We start from the raw sequence: 25,229 nt of genomic DNA on the forward strand, positions 1-25,229 counted from the left end.
ATTAATCAATCACGATAAAAAGCTGATTGCTTAGTTCAAGCACAGAAAATAACACAAAAACTGTTGTCCTTGGGGTTCTGGTTCCTACGTTATATGATACTCATCTGAAACTTCCTTTCGGCTGTAATTAGAAAAGCAAGCCTCAAAACGTAAAAATGTCAAGTCAAAGTGCAGCTTTGTAAATCAATGCAAAGGCTGATCTTTAAATAATATGCTTTGGATGATCTACAGTAATAGCAATTAAGGGAGGCTGCTCTGAGAAAATGAGAACAAGGCCATAAAAATCAGAGAGTAGCATGGAAAACAAGACCAAAGTGCAGCATGACATAGTCTTGCAATTATTTGTGTGGGTCACAAGCAAAACAAAAAACAAAATCACTCCTCTCAAACTCCTCCAAATCTCTGATGGCAGACATATCATCAGGACTCAGAGTGATGTAGCTGCCCCCCCCCCCCCGTTAGTAACCTTGAGATACCTTCCCTAAAAAATCTATCATCAGGACAGAACAGGAGAACTGTGCACTGTAAGTCAATACGTGATTTGGGTTTGGACAAACAAGGAGAGACATGAGTACAAAGTGCCAATTCCCAGTTATTAGAAATCCCACCATAATCCATAAAAAATCTGGAAAGGCTGGAGGCATGAATGAGCGAGTCAATGTCATGGTGACATGCTGATGTCCTTCAGTTCAACCCTGTGCTGTACTTTTAAAAATCTATGTGCTTATAGGGAACAAGGTCCTTCCACTTCAATGAGGGAGAGAAATTTCAAATTAGTCCCTTCAGTGCTGAATAATCAAGACAAATAAACCAAGAAAAGTGTCAGCCATTATAGGTCCTGCATCTACAAAGAGGTAGCTGTTATTGTATGCTATAACATACATGTGCATGGATCTGTTTATATGTGAGACCTACAGTAAGTGTTGTATTCATTTTTTAAAGAGTGAATTAATAGTGGTAAAAAGGATCATTGTGAAGAAAGAAAACAGTTAGTTGAAATAATCACCCCAACTCTAATGAGAATATATATGTTATATATGTTATTGTCCACAAGGAGTGTCAGTGATATGAATAATTCCCATTTCACAGAGAAGGAAGATATAAGCATTTGTGTTTATTTTTATTGCCAGGGATGGAGAAGTTTGATTCTTCCCATCACCAATGAAAATCTGATTTACTAGATCCAGAGGAATTTCAGATCTTTTCTCAGTGGAGGAATTATATTGTATTCAGCCTGAAAAATGAGCAGCTTTCTCTAAGGTATTGGTATTTCCATGGCATTGGTGCGTACTTCTCTAGGCCCGTATATGTCCCATCCCATATCATGTTACCTATCCAGTCCTTTTCAATGTTTTACCTTTTTAATTTTTTTTTAAATCTAAAACCATGAGAGGTTGTTTCAGTGAGAGCATGGGTGAAGCATTCAGACATCTGGACAAACACAGCATGCAGGGAAACACCTCGCCCTCCTCCCCACCACCTTTCAAATTAGCACAGCTCCTCTTGACTGGTCTTTTGCTTTGCTTATGTGCACAAAATTCCCACTGATGGCAACTGTCACTCTGCACATGCAGAGGAGCAAAAATAATTAGAGTCAAGCTCTACTGTGAAGATATGAGAGGAGGTTTTTGGCTCCCCATCCTCAATCTGTAAATAATGTGCTGCCATCATTACAAATACCCTTGCAAAATAATTAGATGAATAATGATAGTGAAAAATATATTAACTGCTTTTGCTGTTACTAGAAATATGAAAAATCTGGGAGCCTTACAATATACTGGGTTAAATGCATTGGTCTTCCACCTACTTACCACAAATTACAAGTGAGATGAGTTTGATATTCTCACTTTACTCTTTATTCAATAAATATTTCTGTTGTGTTTGGGGAAAAGCCAGATAATGTATTCACATCATATGATGATGATGATAATGATGAAATACTTTGCATTCCAACAGTAACTAAGGCAGGTGTAAACAGCAGCTACTAAAGTGAGGCATCTTTAAATGAGCAGGTCTGGATAACATGCTTCCAAGAGTTTTAAAAGAGTTTGCTGAAGAGCTCTGTGGCCCACTAATGTTGATTTTTATTAAGTCTTGGAACACTGGGGGAAGTTCTAGAGCACCAGAAGAAAGTTAATGTGCCAATACTTACAAAGGGTCAATGGGCTCACTAAAGTAATTACAGGACTGTCTGCCTGATTTCAAACCTAGGCTAAATAATGGAATGACTGCAAAAAGAAGGTAATACCAGTAATGCAATTTAACATGGAAAATACATCTTGTCAAACTACCTTAATATCATTTTTTATAACAAATGTGGTTGGTAAAGGCAACAGTGTTGAGGTATTATACTTCTGTAAGTCATTTGACTCAGTACCACAACACATTTTGATTAATAAACTATAATGATGCAAACTCTACACGGCACATAGTAAGTGGGTTAAAAACTAGTTAACTGATGTTTCAAAATGTAATTGTAAATAGGGAATCATCACTGAGTGGGTGTGAGACTAATGGGATCCTGCAGGGATTGGTTCTTGGCCCTACACTATTACAAAAAATATATGAATGACCTGGAAGAAAACAAACTCATCATTGATAAAGTTTGCAGTTGACAAAGAGATTGGGGAAGTGGTAAACAATGAAGAGGACAAGTCACTGACACAGAACGATCTGAATCCCTTGGTAAACCTGCTGCAATAAAACAATATGTTTCAATACGGCCAAATGTAAGGGTCACATATCTGGGAACAAAGAATGTAGGCCATGCTGACTCTAACTTAGGAAGCAGTGACTGAAAAAGACTCAGGGTCAGGGTGGATAATCAGCTGACCGTAAGCTCCCAGGGCCATGCTGTGGCCAAAAGGGATAACGTGATCCTTGTATGTATAAATGGGAACATCAAGTAGGAATAGGGAAGTTATATTACCTCTGTATTTGGCACTGGGGCAAATGCTATTGGAATACTGTGTCCAGGTCTAGTGTTAGGAATGATTAAAGGACTTGAAAACATGCTTTATAGTGAGAAATGCAAGGAGTTCAATCTAATTACCTTATCAAAGAGAAAGTTTAGGGGTGATTTGATCACAGTTTATAAAAACCTACATGGGGAACAGAAATTTGATACAAGAGGGCTCTTCAGTATAGCAGACAAAGATATAATAAGATCCAATGGCTGGAAGTTGAAACTAGACAAATTCAGACAAGAAAAAAGACGCAAATTTTAAACACTGAGGATAACTGACTATTGAAACAGCTTACCCAGGTTGTGATGGATTCTCCGTCACTGGACATTTTAAAACCAAGACTGGATATTTGTCTAAAAGATATGCTCTAGTTCCACCACAGCTATTGGACTTGCAGCAGGAATTAATTCAGGGAAGTCCTTTGGCCTGTGTTATACAGGAGGTCAGATTAGATGATCACAATGGGTCCTTCTGGCTTTAATATGTAAGACTTAAGCATGTCTGCCACATTTCAGTCTCTGGTAAGGAGGAAATCCAGACTGGAACAACAGGGGGTGCTACAAGTCAGGAATGAGGTGCATGGGCAGAACTGTGGGCTGGGAAGCCAAGACCAGAATAGCAGTGGGTTCTACAGGCTGCGATTACAGACTAAAATGGACTGACAAAATTATAAGGACCTAAGAAAATAAGAACAATCAGACCAATGGTCCATCCAGCCCAGTATCCTGTCTTCTGACAGTGGCTGGGTGCTTCAGAGGGAATGAACAGAACATGCAATCATCAAGTGATCCATCCCATCATCCACTCCCAGCTTCTGGCAGTCAGAGACTAGGGGCATTCAGAACATATGGGGTTGCATCCCTGACCATCTTGACTAATAGCCATTTGCGAGAACTGAGTTTTTCTTTGACACATTGATGGACCTATCCTCCATGAACTTATCTAGTTCTTTTCTGAACCCTGTTATACTTTTGGTTTTCACAACATCCCCTGGCAATGAGTTCCTTAGGTTGACTGTGCATTGTGTGAAGAAATATATCCTTTTGTTTGTTTTAAATCAGCTGCCTATTAATTTCATTGGGTGACCCCTGGTTCTTGTGTTATGTGAAGGGGTAAATAACACCTCCTTATTCACTTTCTCCACACCATTCACAATTGTATAGACCTCTATCATATCCTCCCCTTAGTCGTTTCTTTTCCAAGCTGATAAATCCCAATCTTTTAAATCTCTCCTTATATGGAAACTGTTCCATACCCCTACTCATTTTTGTTGCCCTTCGCTGTACCTTTTCCAATTCTAATACATCTTTTTTGAGATGGGGCAATCAGAACTGCATGCAGTATTCTAGGTGTAGGCATTCCATGGATATATATATAGTGGCATTATGACATTTTCTGTCTTATTATCTATCACTTTCCTAATGGTTCCAAACATTTTGCTTGCTTTTTTGATTGCTACTGCGCATTGAGTGGATGTTTTCAGAGAACTATCCACAGTGACTCCAAGATCTCTTTCTTGAGTGGTAACAGCTAATTTAGACCCCATCATTTTTTATGCATAGTTGGGATTATGTTTTCCAATATGCATTACTTTGCATTTATAAACATTGAATTTCATCTGCAATTTTGTTGCCAAGCCACCCGGTTTTGTGAAATCCCTTTGGAACTCTTTGCATTCAGCTTTGGACTTAACTATCTTGAGTAATTTTTTATTGTCTGCAAATGTTGCCACCTCACTGTTTATCCCTTTTCTGGATCATTTATGAATATGTTGAATAGTACTGGTCCCAGTACAGACCCCTGGGGGACACCACTATTTACCTCTCTCCGTTCTGAAAACAGCATGTATTCCTACCCTTTGTTTCCTGTCTTTTAACCTGTTACTGATCCATGAGAGGACCTTCCCTCTTATCCTATGACTGCCTACTTTGCTTAAGAGCCTTTCATGAGGGACCTTGTCCAAGGCTTTCTGAAAGTCCAAGTACACTAAATCTTCTGAATATCCCTTGTCCACACATTTGTTGACACCATCAAAGAATTTGAATAGATTGGTGCATGACCAAAACTGGAAGAGGACTGTGTAAGGTTCATTAGTAGAGATGTTTGGTTGCTTACAAGTGGAACAGAGGGGTTACTGCAGGTCAGGATTGAGATGCATCAGCACAGCTGTATAGGTGTTCAGGTCTGCAATAACAAGGGAGACTCTAGGGCAGGCGTGATGTGCATTGGGGACTCTTGCTGAAAAGTTACAAACGTTACCAAGTGCTATAACTACTTCACTTCTTCCATTGTCCCCCTTTTTTTGGTTTGATGGTATGGGTCATGAGAAGATCCTGTTTAATGGATTTCAGCTCTCATGTCAGAGTGAACTAAATCAATAATGAAGGCTTCAGAACTGCAATTCTGTGCCAAAGCAGAGAGAGTTTTAAATAAGACATTTGCTTGGTCTCCTCCCTATAGCACTATAAATACTCAAAGCTGCAGGTTCCCTGGTCACACATAGCTCTCTACCCAGAAGTGACTGGTGATTAATAAACAGTTAATATGAACTGTTTGACCCTAGAAGCATTCTTGAATGCTTTGTCTTTCTACTGGGGGGAAAAATAGCAGTGCGTGAATTCACAGCATACATGGCTTTAGAATTACTTTTAAACCAGCATTAAAAACAAATGTAAAACAGACGAGGCAGAACAGGTCAGGGTGACCTGGAGAGTGAAAACTACGCCCCATCGTTAGCAGCATTAATTGTCAGTCTGTCCTATGTGAGAACGTAGCAATGATGTATGGCTGCTTTTATTCAAGGAAATTTCACTATGAATCTTTAAGTAAAAAGAAAAAGAGCTTAAAAATAAATAAAGGCATGTTAGCTTTTGCAAACATAACAAAAGGCTGCTCTGTTGGTCAAGGGCTTAGCGCTCTGCACTGTTGTGCTGGAGATCCTGGTTTGATTCCTTGTCTCTGTCCTTCCCAGGCTGGCAAGGGCCAGAAGTAATACATACAGTGCACCGTTGAACAGTGACCCCTCTGGCCAATTAAGGAAGTGCAGATCAGTTCCCAAAGGAGTCCCACTCTAGCATTCCTCATTCCAAAGATGGCTATGATGAGCCTCCAGGGGATATATGTATTGATCCTGCACTATTACAATCAATGGGAGTTTTGCCATTACCTTAAGTGACAGTCAGGACTATAAGGCAGGAAACAATGCGAGCCTTCGGAATGTAATGGAGTCCCTCCCAAGCACATCCTTTACACTGGCGGTAGGAGATGTCACAATACCAGGGAGGGAGAGGAATTATTTAAGCTCAGCACCAACGTGGACAGAAGAACAAATGGCTATAAACTGGCCATCAGGAAGTTTTGGTTGGCCATGTCCAGCAGGTTGGCCATGTTCAGCAGTAAAAAAATTATTGTTCAAACATCACGACCCATCAGGGGCGTGTAGGGTTTTCTTTCATGATGCATTTCTGCTTTGAAATGTGCTCCAAATGGCGTCTTCTTAACTTTGCTGATCTGCTCCTCATATGAATTCAGTCACATTTGCTCACTTTGCTGGCTAAATCTTTCTCTGGTGGGTCTTACTTCTGTTAGCCCTTCATATTCAACTAAACTCTGGAGGAACAAGCAGCATTCCATTCTGAACTGTATGCTATCAGCTGAAATTGATAGTGACGTTCTGACTACGAAATGTTCCTTGTTGCCAAAGAGTGAGCAGGAAAAACCTCAGCTTGACTCACAGGCACCAAAGTGAGTTTCCAGGGTTGGAAGACAGTAAAAACAACCCCCTTGTCTTCTACTTGTAAAAGAGCAAATCTGATCTGGACTCACAGAGACAAAAAAGAGAGCCCCACTATTCCATTTTTACAATCACATTTTGGAGCAGAACTGAGCTTTGAATGACAAATTCAAAACAGCTGAATGTTCTGAACAGCTCACCGAGGTATGTTTTCACCTTACAAGGACTGTTGGTTTTTCTTATATCAGGTGAGGCAGAACCCATCCATTTTTACTTCCTGCACTTTGGGTCTCTCCCACATCTTGCTCATACAGTGATGCTTGATTGTGAAAGAGTCACGGTCTATTGGACATATTAATCTATGAAAGAGCCAGCTTTCAGGTTATGTAGCCTGCCTCTCCCCCACCTGGCACAGTGTGATTGAACAGCTAGCCAGACCTTGTGCGCTAATCCAGCAGTGAGAGAGCATGAGAGCGAGAGAGCGTGTTTACATTCGGCAATTTATTTTCCCTACTTCTTGTCTGGAAGGAATGGATGGTGGGGGTTGGGCTGATTGCTTGCCTCTGACCTTCCCCTCATTGTGTTATTACCATTTTTTCAAATGCACTATTTGCTGGTGTAAACGTGGAAGGGTCAGGCAGGGCATTTACTGCTCTACTGAGCGTGTGTGCATGATGGGGAGAGGGGAGTGGTTAGAATAATCTTGGAGATGGGGAAAAAAACTAGTCTAAATCATTGCTCCCCAGAGACCAACAAAACTGAGCCTTTTCACTGACAAGTTCCTTGATTATTTCACAGCAGCCTAACAATCCCCATCATATATTATCCAGCTCAGCAATGGAAAACACTGTGAAATTAACGTGTTTATGTAGCTAACAATCATTAATGAAGGCTCCCACACCTCATTTTATGCTGTGTTTAATGCTGCCAGTCTCTTTCATTTTCATTATATTATACCATAGGTAGCTTAACTGGCAACTCCCTTGCTCTGGCTGCTAGATGTTCCATCAGCCCAGTTTCAGGGTATTTTCTGCCCCCTGCTCACATCAAATATACATCAAAGTTCACCACAGATGAGTCATTAATGGTACTTTTAAATAAAAGTATTTTAACAAATAAAGAGTATAAATCTGAGAGGAAACTTGGCAGCACTTGGGCATGTTGATACTTGTACATGGAAATGTGGTAGTTGAGGTTGATAAAGTGCCTACTTGTAAAAGAGAGTAGGTTTGGCCAATTAAGCTACAGAGTCTAGATTTCAAACCTCAGACTTTGAAAGTTTGGTTTTGAGTTGGCTTTGACAAAGCTGCATCGTATGTTTTTCATCTTTTATTCTTCTACGGTAGTTGGCCTGGAGACCTGGCAAAAATGACTTTCAAACATGGACCTTACCCTGCACAGACTTCCAGTTAGTCAAAAAGACAGAACCAGATATTCATTTACACTAGGCCTTTTACATCACTCGGGCAGTATAAAGTCACCCGAAAGTGGGAGTGAGTGGTGTAAAGGTGCTTTGGTGTAACTGAAAATCTGGCCCCCACAGTTTTTATTAAATTTCCCTGGATTAACAAGAGTTTAAATTAAGGGAAGGAATGTTTCTTGAAATGCAAACAAAAGGTTCGTTAAATCTCAGAACATAAAATAAAACATTCCAGATGTTTCATGAAACTAAATATCACCTGGGTTCCCACCAGGCCCATTTACCCTTTTACTGGTTACTACTGGTACACTGACTCTGTTAACTGGCTACATGATCAACATGAGCTACTCCAAATACTGATGTAGCCTCCCCATATGGCGCCTTCAGGTAGAACCAAAAAATTAAGTGATTAGTGTAACAACACAGCCTTGAAGAGATATATTAACTACCAACTCAGCAATCAGAGCAGACAGAAAAGGCAGAGGAAACAGGACTTCTCTCTCTCTCTTCCTGGTATTTACTGACCCAGAAATGGCTTGTCTATTGGGATTCGTTTCGCCATTAAACGATAGCTGCTTGCACACTCCAAGAGGAGCATGGTGACCTGGAAACAAGCCAACTGCAGCAAAAGAAGCCTTCGTATTTCCTGTGATGCCCCCAGTTAGTTATGGGGCATCAGCCTGAGTTTTAAAAACATCTGCTTAATACAGTGTCTCCTCTGTGATATTCTAAGGACATTTTGGTTGGCCCCGCTGAGCTGCACATTTCAGTGCACTTAGAAGTTTTTGTGGGGATTTGTAGTACTTGCTTTGCTGCTAACTCACATACCTGGTATGGCAGGTGACACTTGGATCCAGCATGGCCCCCTCTGAAGTGCTAACAACACAATGGAACATCAGGAATGCCAGGGTGACACACTGGAGCTGGTGCTCACCAGGGAGAGTGGACTGTAGCCGCTCTGACCCCCTTTTTTTTCTGATCTAATGTTTCCACCAGCCCACACAGGGAAAATAAAAAGGTGTTCTCTTCTAGGAAAGAGGTGTGTTCTCAGCTCGAGTTAACTAACATGCAGTAAATTCCTAGTAAAGACAAGGCAGTCTGTAGCTTTCACAAGGGTGAGCAGGTCAAGTTAGGATACATTTACACTGAAAATTAAAAAAAATAAAAAAATAAAAAAAGGCCAGTGGTAGCAAGTCTCAGAGCCTGGGTCAATAGACTCAGGCTCATACTATGGACTAAAAATAGCAATGGAGATGTTCTTGCTCAGACTGGGTCTCAGAGCCTTGGCTCCAGCCCAAGCGAGAATGTCTACACTGCTATTTTTAGCCCCATAGAGTGAGACCAGTGTGCTTGAGTCAGTTGACCTGGGCTCCGAGACACACAGCCCTGTAGACATACCCTTAGAGACCATAGGGGAGTCTAGGGCTTACCTTCACCCGCTAACTCTGCTGAAAGCTACGAACTGCCTTGTTCTCACTAGAATTTGACCTTGTGTTAGCTAACTTGAGATAAGACCACACCTTTTTTTCCACTAGTGAACACAAAAGCTTAAAGGCCCGCAAAGAAAACCGCTGATGTGGACTGAGAACTCTACAACTCTGTGACTTTTAATTAACTTCAGGCCTTTCCACAAATGTTCAAGTGAAATGTGATGAGGCAGCCACAGGGGAAGCCAGGGTTCAAGCTGTTTATTGAAAAACAAACCCTCGCTCTCCCCTTATTGACCAAGTGATGATGTCAAGCACAGATCAGAGAACCAGTAATATGGGAGTTCTCAACTAACTCTGACTCTGCCTTATTGTGAGACCCTTCATTTCTCTATGCCTGTTTTCCTACCTGTAAAATCAGGATGCTACCACTTCCATGGCCAGGGCACAGGACCTACAGTGTAACAGCTGTGCTGGTATAGCTGTGCCCTTGTAATACGTTAGTGAAGACGCTCCTATGCTGATGGAAAAGCTTCTCTCATCGGCATAGTTAATCCACTTCCCCGAGAGGCAGTAGCTGTGTTGACAGGAGAAACTCTACCACCAGCATAGTGCTGTCTACACATGATGGGGGGTATGGCTAAGTCTGTACAACTATGTCGCTTAGGGGTGTAGATTTTTCACACCCCTAAGGACTGTAGTTATACCAATATAGGCCTGTAGTGTAGACCTGTTGGATGTGTTTATAAAGCACTCTGAAGATGAAAAGGACTAAGCTTTATTGCTCTCTATATGGGATTAATCTGTATCCACCATGTTGCAGAAAATAAACACAATCGACAAGCAATACATTTGACACCTCAAATGAAAGCATTAATGACAGAATTCCGCAACAGCTGGCTTCAGCACACACCAATGTGAATCAGCCCCAGTGGGGTTAAGGAAAAGCCAATATTTTAGTGACTCATTCTTTTATTTTCCAGACTAATACATAACTAATAACAAGGTGCAAGCACCACAATTACGGCTCACACATAACTATCATCTCACCCCGATGGTTATTTTAAAGAAGGAGGAAAGGTCACTAATTAGCTAGAGCTTCTCAGGATTCAAAGAGATTTTAGGAAGGCACATTAGGGAGTCAGCAAAGTAGTTGGAGAATTATACAACTGCAAAGGGGAGAGCTGTGAAATGAGAAAGAATTAAATTGGAGCCTAGAGTCCTTCCATATTTACTGCACCTTTTAAAGGATCAGTCCACTTAAAAGACCAGAGCTATTAAATGATCATAACCCATGCATGTCAAACCACTTCACATCCAGACTAAACAATAAAATGCCCATATTATGAATAGCTTTTAAAAGACCAGTAGATAAAAAATGTTTTGGCATAGAAAGGTTAAATGGCAGTAGGGGAAAAGAGAAGTCTGTGAAAATATTTCCTGTTATTCAAAGGCAACCACAGTACAACTTCAACATAGTCCACTAGGGATGGGGAAGACCCTTTTGGGGAGGACTGAACTTGGTCAATTAGTGAGAACAAATACAATAGAAAAACAAGAGTGAGGGGTCTGCAATTACAAGCTGCAATAACAATAATTGACTTTGACAATACGTAAGTGTTATGATAACTTTTATAATCCACAAGCGTGGGCTGCAGAAATTTTGGGGAAAACAATGAAAGCTCAGTAATACAAGATATGGCACTCTTCTGTTAAATCTTTGTCAGAGGTGGGGAGAGCGAGAACCATTATTTGTGTGGGTTACAGACAGGCAAAGCATGGATTAAAGAGGCCCTACTGCCCAGCTTTATAAAACAATTGAGTCCTCTTAATCCGTTGCCTGCCATGACATGGGACTACTTGTTATCTTTAAACTTTAGGGCTGCATGCTACTCCCAATGGGCCAGATGGGCCTAGGTGGTGTCAGTGGCATGTATCCCACATGTCAGAGATCCTGCAGGGGTAACTGAAAGAAGAGATCTGTAAAAAGAGAGCATTGTGTCCATAATACGCTTATCAGTTAATTGCAAGAATTTAGTACAGGGCAATGTACAGTCTCTATGGTCAGAGGTGCCAATAGCTTAATCTATGGAGAGATCTAAAAAAGCGCCACAGGTGTGCGGTCCATATATAAATCATACAGGTGCATATGAAAGCATCAAAGGCTGCTACTGAGCACACGCTACCTCCCAGGGTCATCCCTGCTTCATAGCACTTTCGCAGGCGACAGGAAGGGCAGTTTTTTCTTCTGAATTTATCGATGGTGCAGTCATTCCGGCTGGCACACAGGTATTTCTGTTTACCTAGAGACATTAAAGAAAAAGCACATGGACAATGGTTCCTGCATCTCCACAGATCAGTCAGAAGGTACAGTACAATCAGGACAAGCTCTCACGTTTTCCCATAGCATCGCTGTATGGGCCTGACGCTGTTCCCACTGAACTCAATGGGAGTTTTGAAAATTCACATTCCTAGTTTAGTTTTGTGTGGGTCTTCTAAAAAGAATCTAGTTTTCAGAGCACTGCAGCTCATTTTGGAGGCTGAAAGCCTCTGCATAAGAAGGATGCATATTAAACAGAAAGGATACCATTTTGAGCAAGAAAGGGCTCCTAGCATTGACAGTTTCTGCAGGACATTCCTGATTTGAAATGGTCTTTCCCGCATCTGGCAAGCAGATTGCGTGGGATGTTGTGGCAGCAATACAGTTTGGGGGCCAGCACGATGTAATGTTACGAGATCCAAATGCCATATTGTCTTGATGAAACATCTCTGATTTGGAGAATGAAATCTGAAAATGGAAACCCAAGAGGGCAGTGCAATTACCTCCCATTAGCCATCCCACTAGGGCCTTGGGAACTGTGATCATTCCTCCACAGAAAGGAGAGCTGCTGGAAAGGCAAACACAATCTGTATCTCCATCAGGACACTGGACAGATGGAGCTGCTTTCTGATAAAATCTAAATCAGATTGGCGTGGACCCCATCTCCTCCCAGTGGAGCAGTGATGCTTTCTGTTAACTTGCTATTGAGAATTCTAAACATGATTCTTCACTTACTATGTTAGCAATCTTTGTTGCTAGATATGGGAATTTTTATGGGAATTGGCCAGCAGCAAAATATATATGTAAACTGATTTTGGTGTACTAAAACAGCCCCTTTCTTTGGGTGTCCCGCCTGAAGATACATGACATCAGGTATCTGTCTAAAGGCCCACTTTCAATGCTGTCTTTTAGACTGTAAGCTCTTTGGATGACAGAGAGTCTGTATTTTGTCTTGTGCAGAATGTCATTAGCAATCAGCAAATTTATAAGAATAAAAAAAAAGTAACCAAAAGATAACCAAAGAACTGGGATAGAATGAGGCAACAGCTGTGCATCTCCTGTGTTACTTCCTCAGCCTCTGTGAAATATTGTGGTCACAGGAAGGGGAAATGATCTGGCTGGGTCTTCTCCCTGCAGCCTTAGGTTGAGTTAACAGTTATACCACATTCCTGTGGTTCCTCAGCACCACCAACACACCAAACATTTGCCACTTCCATTTTTTCCATTAACTCTTTATTGCTATGGGGCCCGGTGCATATGACGAGATGTAGCTGACTCAGCCTAGATGTGTTGTGGGCCTGTTGATTTTCAGTGACAGAATTATCAGCATCGCCCACATGGTAGACTTTGCATTTGAACAGCACATTTAAAGCTAGACTGAACACAACACTAGGAAACAGACTGTGGAGAACAAACCTGCGCTAACTGGGGATGACCTGAATGAGATCTAATAGGTCTTTTCATCCTACTAATCACTGTGTGCCAAATGCTGCTTGCAAGAGGGCTGCAGAATTTGTCTCTCGAGTCTATTCTTGACTCTTAGTAAAATGGCCTGTCTATAAAGGTATGGGAAACAGGTGATAGGAAACACACTGTAGGACTACAAAGATACTTCTTAGAGACAGGGCCGCCCAGAGGATTCGGGGGGCCTGGGACAAAGCAATTTTCAGGGCCCCTTCCATAAAAAAAAAGTTGCAATACTATAGAATACTATATTCTCATGGGGGCCCCTGCAGGGCCCGGGGCAAATTGCCCCACTTGCTCCACCCCTGGGCAGCCCTGCTTAGAGATAGCAACGAACTACAAACAAGCAAGAGAGATTCAGTACAAGCAAACTGCCCCACACTCAAACAGCTTGCACTCATTCCTCTGGTGCTTTGTGGTATCTATACCATATAGTGGCATGTGCCTTTTCATTCCCACACCTCCAACATTCTGCGTTCTCATTGGAGCATTAGGATATCCAAGTCATATCCCTTAAAGCCAATACAATTCCTTTGATATAAATGCATGTCTTTATTCTATGGCTTGTGGAATACGTCCCCAGGCACTGCCTGTCCCTACATATTTATCTTTCTGCTTACAGTGCATTTTATATTAGAAATGATTTATTCCACCCACTTACTTTAACCTGCCCTTCAGACCATGAGCTATAGCTACTAATCTTGGGACTGAGGGCTGGATTCTGTGGGCAACATGGCAGGAAAGTAACTGCTCAGTGATGCAAAGTTCTCCCACATCCCTAGGGGCTGAATATGTTGTTTGTGCAGCATAATGCAGTATTTTTAACTGAACCCATCTTCTAACTGGCCTTGCTTAATGTGGGATTTCCTGTGAAGCAGTGAGTTTATGAACACCTGCAGAGAGCTGAGAGGCCATTATTTATTGTCATTTACAGCTAGCATCTTAAAAGCACTATTCTTCGAATTCAGAGGGAAGGAAAGTAGTTGTAAATGGTAATATTTAACCTGCTTCTACCTTATCATCCTTGATGTCTCAATCTCAAGACACACCGAGAATTAACTTTCCCTCAGTTGCAACGTATTATCTGTTGCTTCACATTTTGCTTTCTTGTCAAGTCTGGACACATTTAGTAGATCAAGATTTACCCAATGCACTTCAGACTCTGAGCACCAGAACCCGGATTAGCCTCAGCAAAGGAAGACGCCATACACCCAATGTAATCTGATGTTGTGGAGTCATGGAAAATTGTACCTGTCCAAATTCTACCTATAGTGGTTTTCCCTGAAATCCCACAAACTTCGGCTTTCAGTACTGCTCAAGGAGCCAACCTTTTGATCCATCTAAGCGTAAGTCTAACCTAACAGCTTTATCAAAGGATTCACTTTCGTTCAGGGCTGTCCCTAGCTATTTTGGTGCCCAATGCAGCCCCCCCCCATGGGGGGGCTGTGTGGGGCCCTGCCCCAGGCCTACACGGGGGAGAGCAGGGCAGGGGGGCCTGGTCCCAGGCCTCCGTGGGCGATTGGAGGGTGGGGGCTGGCCACTTCCTGCAGGAAGTGGAGTGACCAGCCCCAGCCTACTCTGCTCCCCTGGCTCCCAGCCCGACCACTTCTGGAGTCCTCAGTGGAGTGGGGGCGGGGCTGGGGTGGGTCGGGGTGGAGCAGGGGAGGGGGTCCTGGAGAAGAGCCGGAGCAGGGGCTGGAGCAGCACGCAGCTGCACAAGGCACCAGGAAATTTGGCGTACTTTGCATATGGGTAAGGACGGCTCTGCTCTTATTGCATGAATGAAAAAAAACAAACAACACTTCAGTATATTGGTATTTCTTCACAAGAAAAGCCCCAAAATGGCCAGGCTAGTTTGTTAGTGCATGGGTGTGGGGGTGTCACACAACAGGTTGCGACACCTCTGGTTTCATCAGCAACCTCCAAATTCCAAGAGCACTTTGCAGTCAATTACTTGCCTACCGTGTCCTAGGTGACTGCTGAGCTCACACTAAGAATTCTAAGTCTTCTTCCCACCTCCTGAGCTTCTTCCTAACATTATACAACTGTGCTCTTTGTCTGACATTGTTGACCTCCATCAGCAAAATCACACCAACAACCTGTAATCAAGGTATCACGTAAGAGTCATGATGAGGCTTTCTGTTATAATAATCATCATCTCTCTCTCATGATGCCTGGCATGAGGCTATAGCACAGGGCTGAAACTACCATACAGTTAAGCTCCTTGTAGCTGCCCTTATTAGCACTTGGTTATAACACCCCATGTGCTTGGGTGCCAAGAATGGAAACATAATGAGTCTGGAGTGCATTACTACAGCATGTGAGATATCACTCAATCCTTTTAACACCACAAACTTTCATCAGCTCCCCCTCTCATCCCCCCACTTCTCGCTCTCTTGCCCATCAATCAGCTTTAAGGACACGTAAAAAAAAAAAACCCCACAGAAGCAGAGACCATGCAAAATCCCTCAGAACTCCAATACTAACCCCTTACTAGCAATTAACTGAGAAGGCTGGATAACATACAGCCTCAGTAGAAAATGGGTTAGTTAGCATTATATGTGTGTGTGAGAGATAAGGGCACCAGGCGCTGAGTCCATGCTCTCTCTGCTGGACCTGCTTGTAAGTGTGAATCAAACAAGAATGGAAGTTTTGCTTCCCAAGGCATTGACGTGGGGAGTAACAGAACAGCCCCTGTGGACATCTTACTCTCTTCCCTGCCACATTCATTTTCAATTGTACAATTCCTTTCCCATGGCGAAGCGGGGCACACAGGACTCCCCTGGAACTCACCAATACTACCATAGGCAGAAAGAAAGGTGGAACTGGGAGCGGCAGGAACCACATGACAGATATTCAGGGCCAACTCAGAACTTCCTACCTGCGTTTGCCAAAGGCGGCTCACAAACTGGGATGCCCCTTGGAGGAGTTGTCTGAGGGCAGCTGGGCAGCTCCATCTAAAGCACTATCTGGCTCCACCTCTTCACAGCTTGGCTCCTGCTCCTTCCCTATCTCATTTCCCTAGTCTCAACTACAGTGTCTTTGCTAAAATAACAGCTCAAAACCTTAGAAAAGCCAAGTGCCGCTCCCAAGAGGGACATTAGCAAAGAAATGCAACAAGATAACTGCTCAAGACATACAAGGACATTCCAGGGTCAAATATATCACTATCAAAACTTTCTGAGGCTAACCAGACACCACCACAGCACTAACCCCTTTCTTTAATCCAAACACACAAATAGCATCCGAGGCAGTTTTTTCTATTACAAGTGCTCTTGCTTTCCTCACATAGCATTGGTGGGGCTCCGCGTGTATGTGTGAGGTAATACCACGGGGGGCGGTAGGAGGGCTCGGGGGACTGGCAGCGGAATACAGAGCTTTCTACTCCCAGGCCACCTGCAGTCTGATGATGTTTCAGTGGTCTACTTGAAATGAATCAGTGGTATCAACCCAGTCCCTTAGGGGAATAGGTTCACTTCAAAATATATTAACATCACCAGCTGTCACTAATGGTCACTCTTTGTTGGTGCATACCGTAGAAAGGCCAAAACATGAAAGGGTCTCGGAGACTGAACAATCTTCTCCCACCTAGAGCTGGGAGCTCTCTGTCTCTCATCTAGCTATATAATTATATACAACTGTGCATGTTTTAAAATGCAACTCTGCTAGAGTATGCCTTCCTGCCACTGGGTGTAAGTGGACCCATGGGCTCTGAATCTCAAGTCAATTGTCGATCTAGTGGTCAGGAGCAAGTGCTTTCACTGTGACCGCTGGGTTCAATTCAAGGAAGGCTCTCCCTTTTTTCCTTGGATTGTAAAACTCTCTGTGGCTGTCTTTTTGTTATGTGTGTGTCATAATGAAGCTGTGGTTTCTTTACCACTAAACAAATAATAGGGATAATTGTTCACACACCTGTCTTTTACTTTTTCACTGGGAGAATAAGCTGCCTGTGTAATTTTGGCCTTCTGACCTTTTTTTTTAATTTACTGGGACAGCCTAGACTTCTCACACCTCGGAGTGCCAGGAGCTAAGATTATTGCTTATACTGTGAGCTCAGACAGTGGGAGAGAGACCATGTTTCCTGTCATCGTCTCAGCCTAGTTAAAAGCAAACCTGGCTGAACTGACTACTGTGCAGTCCTCCTTGGCTGGATGGAAGATGGCCATAACTGAGATACTATGTATTTACTTGTGGATCTTCTAGAGATGGATGCCAACCTGGGGAATCTCCTGTGTGTGTACTACTAATGTCCTAACAGAACTTGTGTTTTCCCACCCCTACAAGTAGTTTTGAGAACAGAAGTACAATAATTGATGACTTAGACATGAATCTCTGGATATTCTAACAAATTTATTTGAGCATAAGCTTTCATGGGCTACAGCCCACTTCATCGGATGCATCCGATGAAGTGGGCTGTAGCCCATGAAAGCTTATGCTCAAATAAATTTGTTAGTCTCTAAGGTGCCACAAGTACTCCTGTTCTTTTTGTGGATACAGACTAACACGACTGCTACTCTGAAATCTGGATATTCTGATCACAGATCTTATATGTGGGGATGGTAGTATAGCCATGAATGAAAAAGCACAGGAAATAATGAAGAGCGGTTTTAATACAAAAAGGATCTTACAGATTTATGTGCCTTTTTCTGCATTATTTCTAACTCTTTTTAGGGTGATTCATTCCCTTCCCTGTTTCAGAAAAACTGACAAATTTGCAGACAACTAAAAATAACAAAAAATAAACAACAAAACAAACTAAATAGCTTAGTTTTTACTGTTCTTGTTTCCTATTTTCCATTGTTTGTAAAACTTCTCAAGAACTTGAAGGTAGGGTTTCTTTCTGGAATGTCTTTGTCTTTTTTCCATTTAGCAAATGACAATTTATCTCCTGTTTCTAAGTCATGGAATTTATGGAACGAATTGTTTATCTTCTTAGTGGTGCAATGGCTTCACCAAGGGTGTTAATAAAGACCTAGCAACAAGGTTTTTCATTTAATTGCCATGTCTGCAGAGGGAGCACCCACCATTTTTTGTTATTCCCACAGTAACAGCCATTTAACATGTTACACGCTCGCACAGGTCCTAGAATAAGGGATTCTAAAAGAAATTTGATATTAAACAGGAAGACACTGCACCAGACACCATGTATGCTAACATTAAGGCATATGGTGCCCATGTGAGGTATCAACAGAGTATACACACACCATGTCTATACTTTACCCCTTTCCTGAGGTTGGATTTTATAGGGAACATAAGTAATAAGACCACAATATTAATTTCCAATTACTGGCAATAATCCGTATATGGTCTTGAGCAAGTCGCTCCTTCTCTCTGTGTCTCAGTCTCTCTCTCCCTCTGTAAAACGTAGACAATGATTTTTCCCAATTTAGGGAGTTACTGACATTAAATGAATGTTTGTAAAGTGTTCTGAGATCTTTGGCTTGAAAGCACTAGAGGACGTCAAAGAGTTGTTGCTATTATACATGTGATAAGTAGCTGTTAACTATTGTTTATTGTTTGTATTAAAGTAATGCCTTGAGGTTCCAACCCAGATCAGGTCCCATAGTGCTAAGTGGTGTCTGTGCACATAGTAAGAGACAGTCCCTTCCCTGAAGAACTCTAAACAACCAAAAGAGACAAAACTGGGTGGGGGGGGGGGAGAGTCGGAAGAATTATTATCATCACAGTTTTACAGGAGAGAACTGAGGTACAGAGGGATTAAATGACTTGCCCAAGGTTACACAGAAAGTCTAGGATTTTAACCCAGGTCTCCTGAGTCACAGCTCAGTGACTTCACAAGACCACCTTTCCTCTCTGTCAGAGATTTGAGGGTTTCCGTATCCTCTGCTAAATGCTATTTCATAATTTATTAGAGTAACACTCCTCTGTGGTACCACATATCCCTGCACTTCCGATGCAGTAATGCACTGGAAAGACTATTTTTCCATTTAGCCCCCTGACGTAAAAGCCTGTACTGTCTTGTGATTTCAGTCGGTTCTGCAATGATACAATGCCAACAGACAATGCTCTTAAATGTAGACCTTGGAAAAGAAACTGATCCACACAGTTTGGTATTAGGTATAGGTAAGAAATGATCAGAAGAGGAGGACTCTTATAAGGCACTTACGACTGTTCAGGTAAATTGTGCAATAAGGATGCTAGAAGATTCCAACCCTTCTTTTCCTAACAGACTTCCTCTTGTGCAATGCAGAATCTCCCTATGGCCCTCTCTGCTGTCAGCAACCGGGATGACAACTCAGGGCCTCCCCCCAGGTGATAGTGAGACACCATCTCTTTCTAGTGGGTTTCCTCTGTATCTCTTTAGCATGGCACAGAGAGAATGATAATATAATTGTCACTATCACTGGATTCCTCTTGGCTCATTAGCTGAGATTACAAAGTGAAGGGCAAAGAGGGAGAACAATTCTCTAGTCTAATCTGAGAACAAAGATTAATGTCAACTGGCTAGCCATGCAAGCAGCAGAAATTATTCAACTAAAAGCCTGTCAATCACCATTTATTGCTGTGCCTAATGCAGCAGCTTCCTCCAGAAGCAAAGCAATCTGTAAGTACATCTGGAATAGTGTTTATGACAGTAAAATGCTAAAAAACATTAAATCAATTTTGGAAGGAATATAAATCCTCATCCTTCAGGGCATATACCAATCTCTAATTACCAGGAGGAAATTTCCCCGGGGATCAGTTATCATATAACTGCCTGCTACAGGGTTTCTCACACTTTCCTCTAAAAGATCCAGTATTGACCATTGTTAGAGACAAGATATTGCACTAGATGAGACAACTGCTCTGATCCAGTTTGGCAATTCCTGTGCTTCTGTGTTCCTAACCTATTACTCCCATTGGAAAGTCATCAGCAAGACACAACAAATTAGCTTTCAGGATCCAGTAATCTGTCACTGGTAGTTGATTATTCTTGCAGAGTGACTTTGGTAACTGCCATGTGTGCATGAGGCACATTTTAATGCAACTGATGGAAACGAAGGAACATCTTTCAATCAACACTGTCCCCAGCATTGGGGCACACAATCCCCGAGTTAGCCCTGGCCACTATGGTTCTGCTTGGTTGAGACAAATATTGCAACAGCCTGCTGGAGCTAGGAGAGCTTAGCTCAGTGTGAGAGCTTGGAGTTGGGAAAACAAAAGGGGAACTATAAGGGGACCCAAGAATTTTCCACCTCAAATGCAAATGGGTGGTTAAGCACTGTAATAAATTGCCTAGGGAGGTTGTGGAATCTCCATCATTGGAGATTTTTAAGAGCAGGTTGACAAACACCTGTCAGGGATGGTCTAGATAATACTTAGTCCTGCCATGAGTGATGACCTCTCGAGGTCCCTTCGTGTCCTATGATTCTATGAAATGTTACCCAGTGTCACTGCCTGTCATGCAAATGATAAAGCAGCTCCAGACACTGGAGTTCTAATCGTGCTACATGCAAGTGAAGAGCACTGTGTGGGAGGACAAAGAATTATTAGTGGGGCAGAGCAAGCCAAGAAAACCTGCATGACAAGCTATAAACACAAATAACTATGGAATCGTTTAAGTTTAATAGGCTGTTTTTAAGGAAGCTCAAGTCCAGTGAACAGGAACACTTTAATCATTTTACATTTTTATAGTCAAAAAACATATAACGTTTTAGTTCGCTAGGTTTCTTCAAATCAAAATGACTGCTTCAAACTTCAGATGATGTAATGTCTGATCCTACCGTATCTACATAGCAGTCAGTGGGTGCCCTGCCTGAGTAAGGACTGCGGCAAAAGGGGGACAGCAATACTGAATAATACAGACTAATGCAGACAAGCCAGCGTGCAAACTTCTCCTACGCAGCTCAATGGACCCCACCTGTAGCAATTTCAGCCCTGAGCTCCCTGTACAGCTCTGCCACAGCACTTAATTCTTGACTACCAACACCCTCAACACATCTTCACTCACAATTGAGCCACCCTGTCATTTCAACCCTGAGTCTGCTAAAGAAGTCCAACTGTGGAAAACTGAACAAGAGAAATCAACTGGTAGAGTGGGCAGATGAATTTGTTTTGATATTCTGTGAAGGGATCTTTTGCAGGTTCTTCAGTCAACCATCTGATCACCCAACACAAGGGAGTGGAATTTTAAACCACAGGGACAGGTCCTGACATTTTTTTATTTCAAATTATTATCTATTTTGGCAGCAACCAGCAGTCTAGCCCAAATATTTTTTTCTGGCAAATGGCAGATTAGGATGTAGAGCAAAGAAAGAATGTGTTCTCTGAGGTACCCTAGGAAAGGGAGTCAGGAAACTTTAATCCCTTTTTTTATTCCTGGGTAGTGGTATGTGAGCTGCACAGTGAGATGGCAGCCTTGATAGGTCCCATCATGACAATGATGTCACGGCTCCCGCTCTAGGATGGGAATGAGGAGCTGTGACGTTCCCGTCTGGTGTTATCTGGACCAGTGATCTGCTAGGTTAACCCAATCCTTGACTCTGGGAGCCAGCCTTTCCCTGCTCTGCTGTGAGAACCCCCACTCCTGGGTTGTTCACGCACAGCCTCTGGCATGTAAGCTGCTGCCAGCTACTTGCAACTGAATGACACTAGCCAATATCTCTGGTCCCAGACACAGCTCTAGGAACCTCCACCTTGCAGTGTCTAGTTATGCCTGCTGGACACTGCAAGCTTATATGAGTTCGTCAATTTAACAAAGAAATTGATATGCACCAGGCTTGTTATCCCAAGGGGAGACTCTGACACACTTCAAACCAAACGCACTGTTTCAAGTAGAATAAACAAACAGATTTATTAACTATAAAGAAAGATTTTAAGTGATTATAAGTAAGTCAGAGTGGTTACCAAAATAAAATAAAATATAAGCATGCAGTCTAAACTCTCAACCCTATTAGACTGGGCAGCAACTAGATTAAGCAGTTTCTCTCATTCCACTGAATATTGCAGTCCTTAATATACAGGTTTGTTCTTTAAACCTGGCCAATCTCCTGTGTTGGAGTCTTGTCTTCTTCTCAGTGTCTTGGTTGCTTGCAGAATAGGTGGGGGCAGGAGAAGGGCCCAGTATGTGTCCACTCTGTCTGTTTTATACTCTCATTCTATGTGCTTGGGGAGCACAAGTCCAGGCATGTCTTGAGGGTATTACTGAGTCTCTCTAAGCAAGGTTCATAGAATCATAGACGACTAAGGTTGGAAAAGACCCTCAGGAGGTCATCTAGTCCAACCCCCTGCTCAAAGCAGAACCAACACCAATTAAATCATCCCAACCAGGGCTTTATCAACCCAGGCCTTAAAAACCTCTAAAGAAGGAGATTCCACCACCTCACTAGATAACCCATTCCAGTGCTTCACCACCCTCCTAGTGAACTCGTTTTTCCTAATATCCAAACTAGACCTCCCCCACTACAACTTGAGACCATTGCTCCTTGTTCTGTCATTTGCCACCACTGAGAACAGCTGAGCTCCATCCTCTTTGGAACCCCGCTTCAGGTAGTTGAAGGCTGCTATCAAATCCCCCCTCACTCTTCACTTCTGCAGACTAAACAAGCCCAGTTCCCTCAGCCTCTCCTTGTAAGTCATGTGCCCCAGCCCCCTGAACATTTTCGTTGCCCTCTGCTGGACTCTTTCCAATTTGTCCACATCCTTTCTGTAGTGAGGAGCCCAAAACTTGACACAATACTTCAGAGGTGGCCTCACCAGTGCCGAATAGAGGGGAATAATCACTTCCCTCAATCTGCTGGCAATGCTCCTACTAATGCAGCCCAATATGCCATTAGTCTTCTTGGCAACAAAGGCACACTGCTCACTCAGATTCAGCTTCTCATCCACTGTAATCCCCAGGTCCTTTTCTGCAGAACTGCTGTTTAGCCAGTAGGTCCCCAGCCTGTAGCGGAACATGGGATTCTTCCTTCCTAAGTGCAGGACTCTGCACTTGTCCTTGTTGAACCTCATCAGATTTCTTTTGGCCCAATCCTCCAATTTGTCTAGGTCACTCTTGACCCTATCCCTACCTTCCAGCATATCTACTTCTCCTCCCAGTTTAGTGTCATCTGCAAACTTGCTGAGGGTGTGATTAATCCCATTACCCAGATCATTAATAAAGATGTTGAACAAAACTGGCCCCAGGGCCGACCCCTGGGGCACTCCACTTGATACCGCTGCCAACTAGCCATCGATCACTACCCATTGAGCCTAACAATCTAGCCAGCTTTTTATCCACCTTATAGTCCACTCGTCCAATCCATGCTTTTTTAACTTGCTGGCAAGAATACTGTGGGAGACCCGTATCAAAAACTTTGCTAAAATCAAGATATATCATGTCCACTGCTTTCCCCATATTTTCAGAGCCAGTTATCTCATCATAGAAGGCAATCAAGTTGGTCAGGCATGACTTGCTCTTGGTGAATCCATGTTGACTGTTCCTGATCACCTTCCTCTCCTCCAAGTACTTCAAAATGGTTTCCTGGAGGACCTGCTCTATGATTTTTCCAGGGACTGAGTTGAGGCTGACCGTTCTGTAGTTCCCCGGGTTCTCCTTCCCTTTTTTTAAATATGGGCACTATATTTGCCTTTTTCCAATTGTCCGGGACCTCCTCCGATCGTCACAAGTTTTCAAAGATAATGGCCATTGGTTCTGCAATCACATCAGTCAATTCCCTCAGCACCCTCGGATGCATTAGATCTGGACCCAGGGACCTGTGCATCTGCAGCTTTTCTAAATAGCTCTTAACCTGTTCTTTCACCACTGAGGGCTGCTCACCTCCTCCCTATACTGTGTTGCCCAGGACAGCAGTGTAGGAGCTGACCTTGTCTGTGAAGACTGAAGCAAAAAAGGCATCGAGTACTTCAGCTTTTTCCACATCATCTGTCACTATGTTGCCTCCTCCATTCATTAAGGGTCCCACACTTTCCCTGACCTTTTTCTTGTTGCTAACATACCTGTAGAAACCCTTCTTGTTACCCTTCACATCCCTTACTAGCTGCAACTCCAGTTGTGTTTTGGCCTCCCTGATTACACCCCTGCATGCTCGAGCAATATTATTATACTCCTCCCTAGTCATCTGACCAAGTTTCCACTTCTTGTAAGCTTCCTTTTTGAGTTTAAGCTCACCAAAGATTTCACTCTTAAGCCAAGCTGGTTGCCTGCCATATTTGCTATTCTTTCTGCACATCGAGGACTCCGGTGGCACATTAAAGACTAACAGATTAGTCAAATCTGTTAGTCTTTATGGTGCCAACAGACTCCTTGTTTTTGTGGATACAGACTAACACAGCTACCTCTCTGATACTTTCTGCACATCAGGATGGTTTGTTCCTATGCTCTCAATAAGGCTTCTTTAAAATCCAGCCAGTGTTCCTGGACTCCTTTCCCCCCTCATATTAGCATCCCAGGGGATCCTGCCCATCAGTTCCCTAAGGGAGTCAAAGTCTGCTTTTCTGAAGTCCTGGTCCATATTTTGCTAGGGCTTGACTACACTTGCAAATTTGCAGCGCAGCAGGCAGTGGCAACACCACACACCTCTGCAGCGCTGCAAAAGCGCGCCGCCAAGCGCCAGTGTGTGTAGTCCCCCGCGCGCTGGCGGCGCCCAGTCCCAGCGTCCCACCCCAGGAGAGGGGAGGACGGACAGACAGAGCTGAGAGTTTTGGCAGCGCTGGGGCTTTTAGCTACGCTGCGCGCTGCGCAGCCGGCCGCGGGGCGGCTTTGAAATCAGAAATGCAAGTGTAGCCAAAGCCCTACTCTCCTTTCTTCCTTTTGTGAGGGTCCTGAACTCAACCATCTCATTGTCACTGCTATCCACATGTGGCCTCATGCAGGTGAGTCACTGCATTGTAGCTCCCATGCTGGACTATGGCTGGACTATTGATGGGTTGTTTGACACCCCACCCGGGCGTTGGTTAC

At 43.0% G+C, this 25,229-nt stretch overlaps 1 protein-coding gene across 1 annotated transcript in view; it reads right to left on the reverse strand.

Moving 5' to 3' along the window:
- Positions 1-25,229, reverse strand: part of AR (androgen receptor) — a 97,626-nt gene that overhangs the window by 15,286 nt on the left and 57,111 nt on the right. The window contains exon 3 of the mRNA XM_039488793.1: positions 11,733-11,849. Within this exon, the coding sequence (XP_039344727.1) occupies positions 11,733-11,849 (117 nt within the window). The remainder of the gene's footprint in view (positions 1-11,732; positions 11,850-25,229) is intronic.

The sequence above is a fragment of the Mauremys reevesii genome, linkage group 9 (genome assembly GCF_016161935.1).
Source record: "Mauremys reevesii isolate NIE-2019 linkage group 9, ASM1616193v1, whole genome shotgun sequence".
In the NCBI taxonomy this organism is placed as follows: Eukaryota; Metazoa; Chordata; order Testudines; family Geoemydidae; genus Mauremys; species Mauremys reevesii.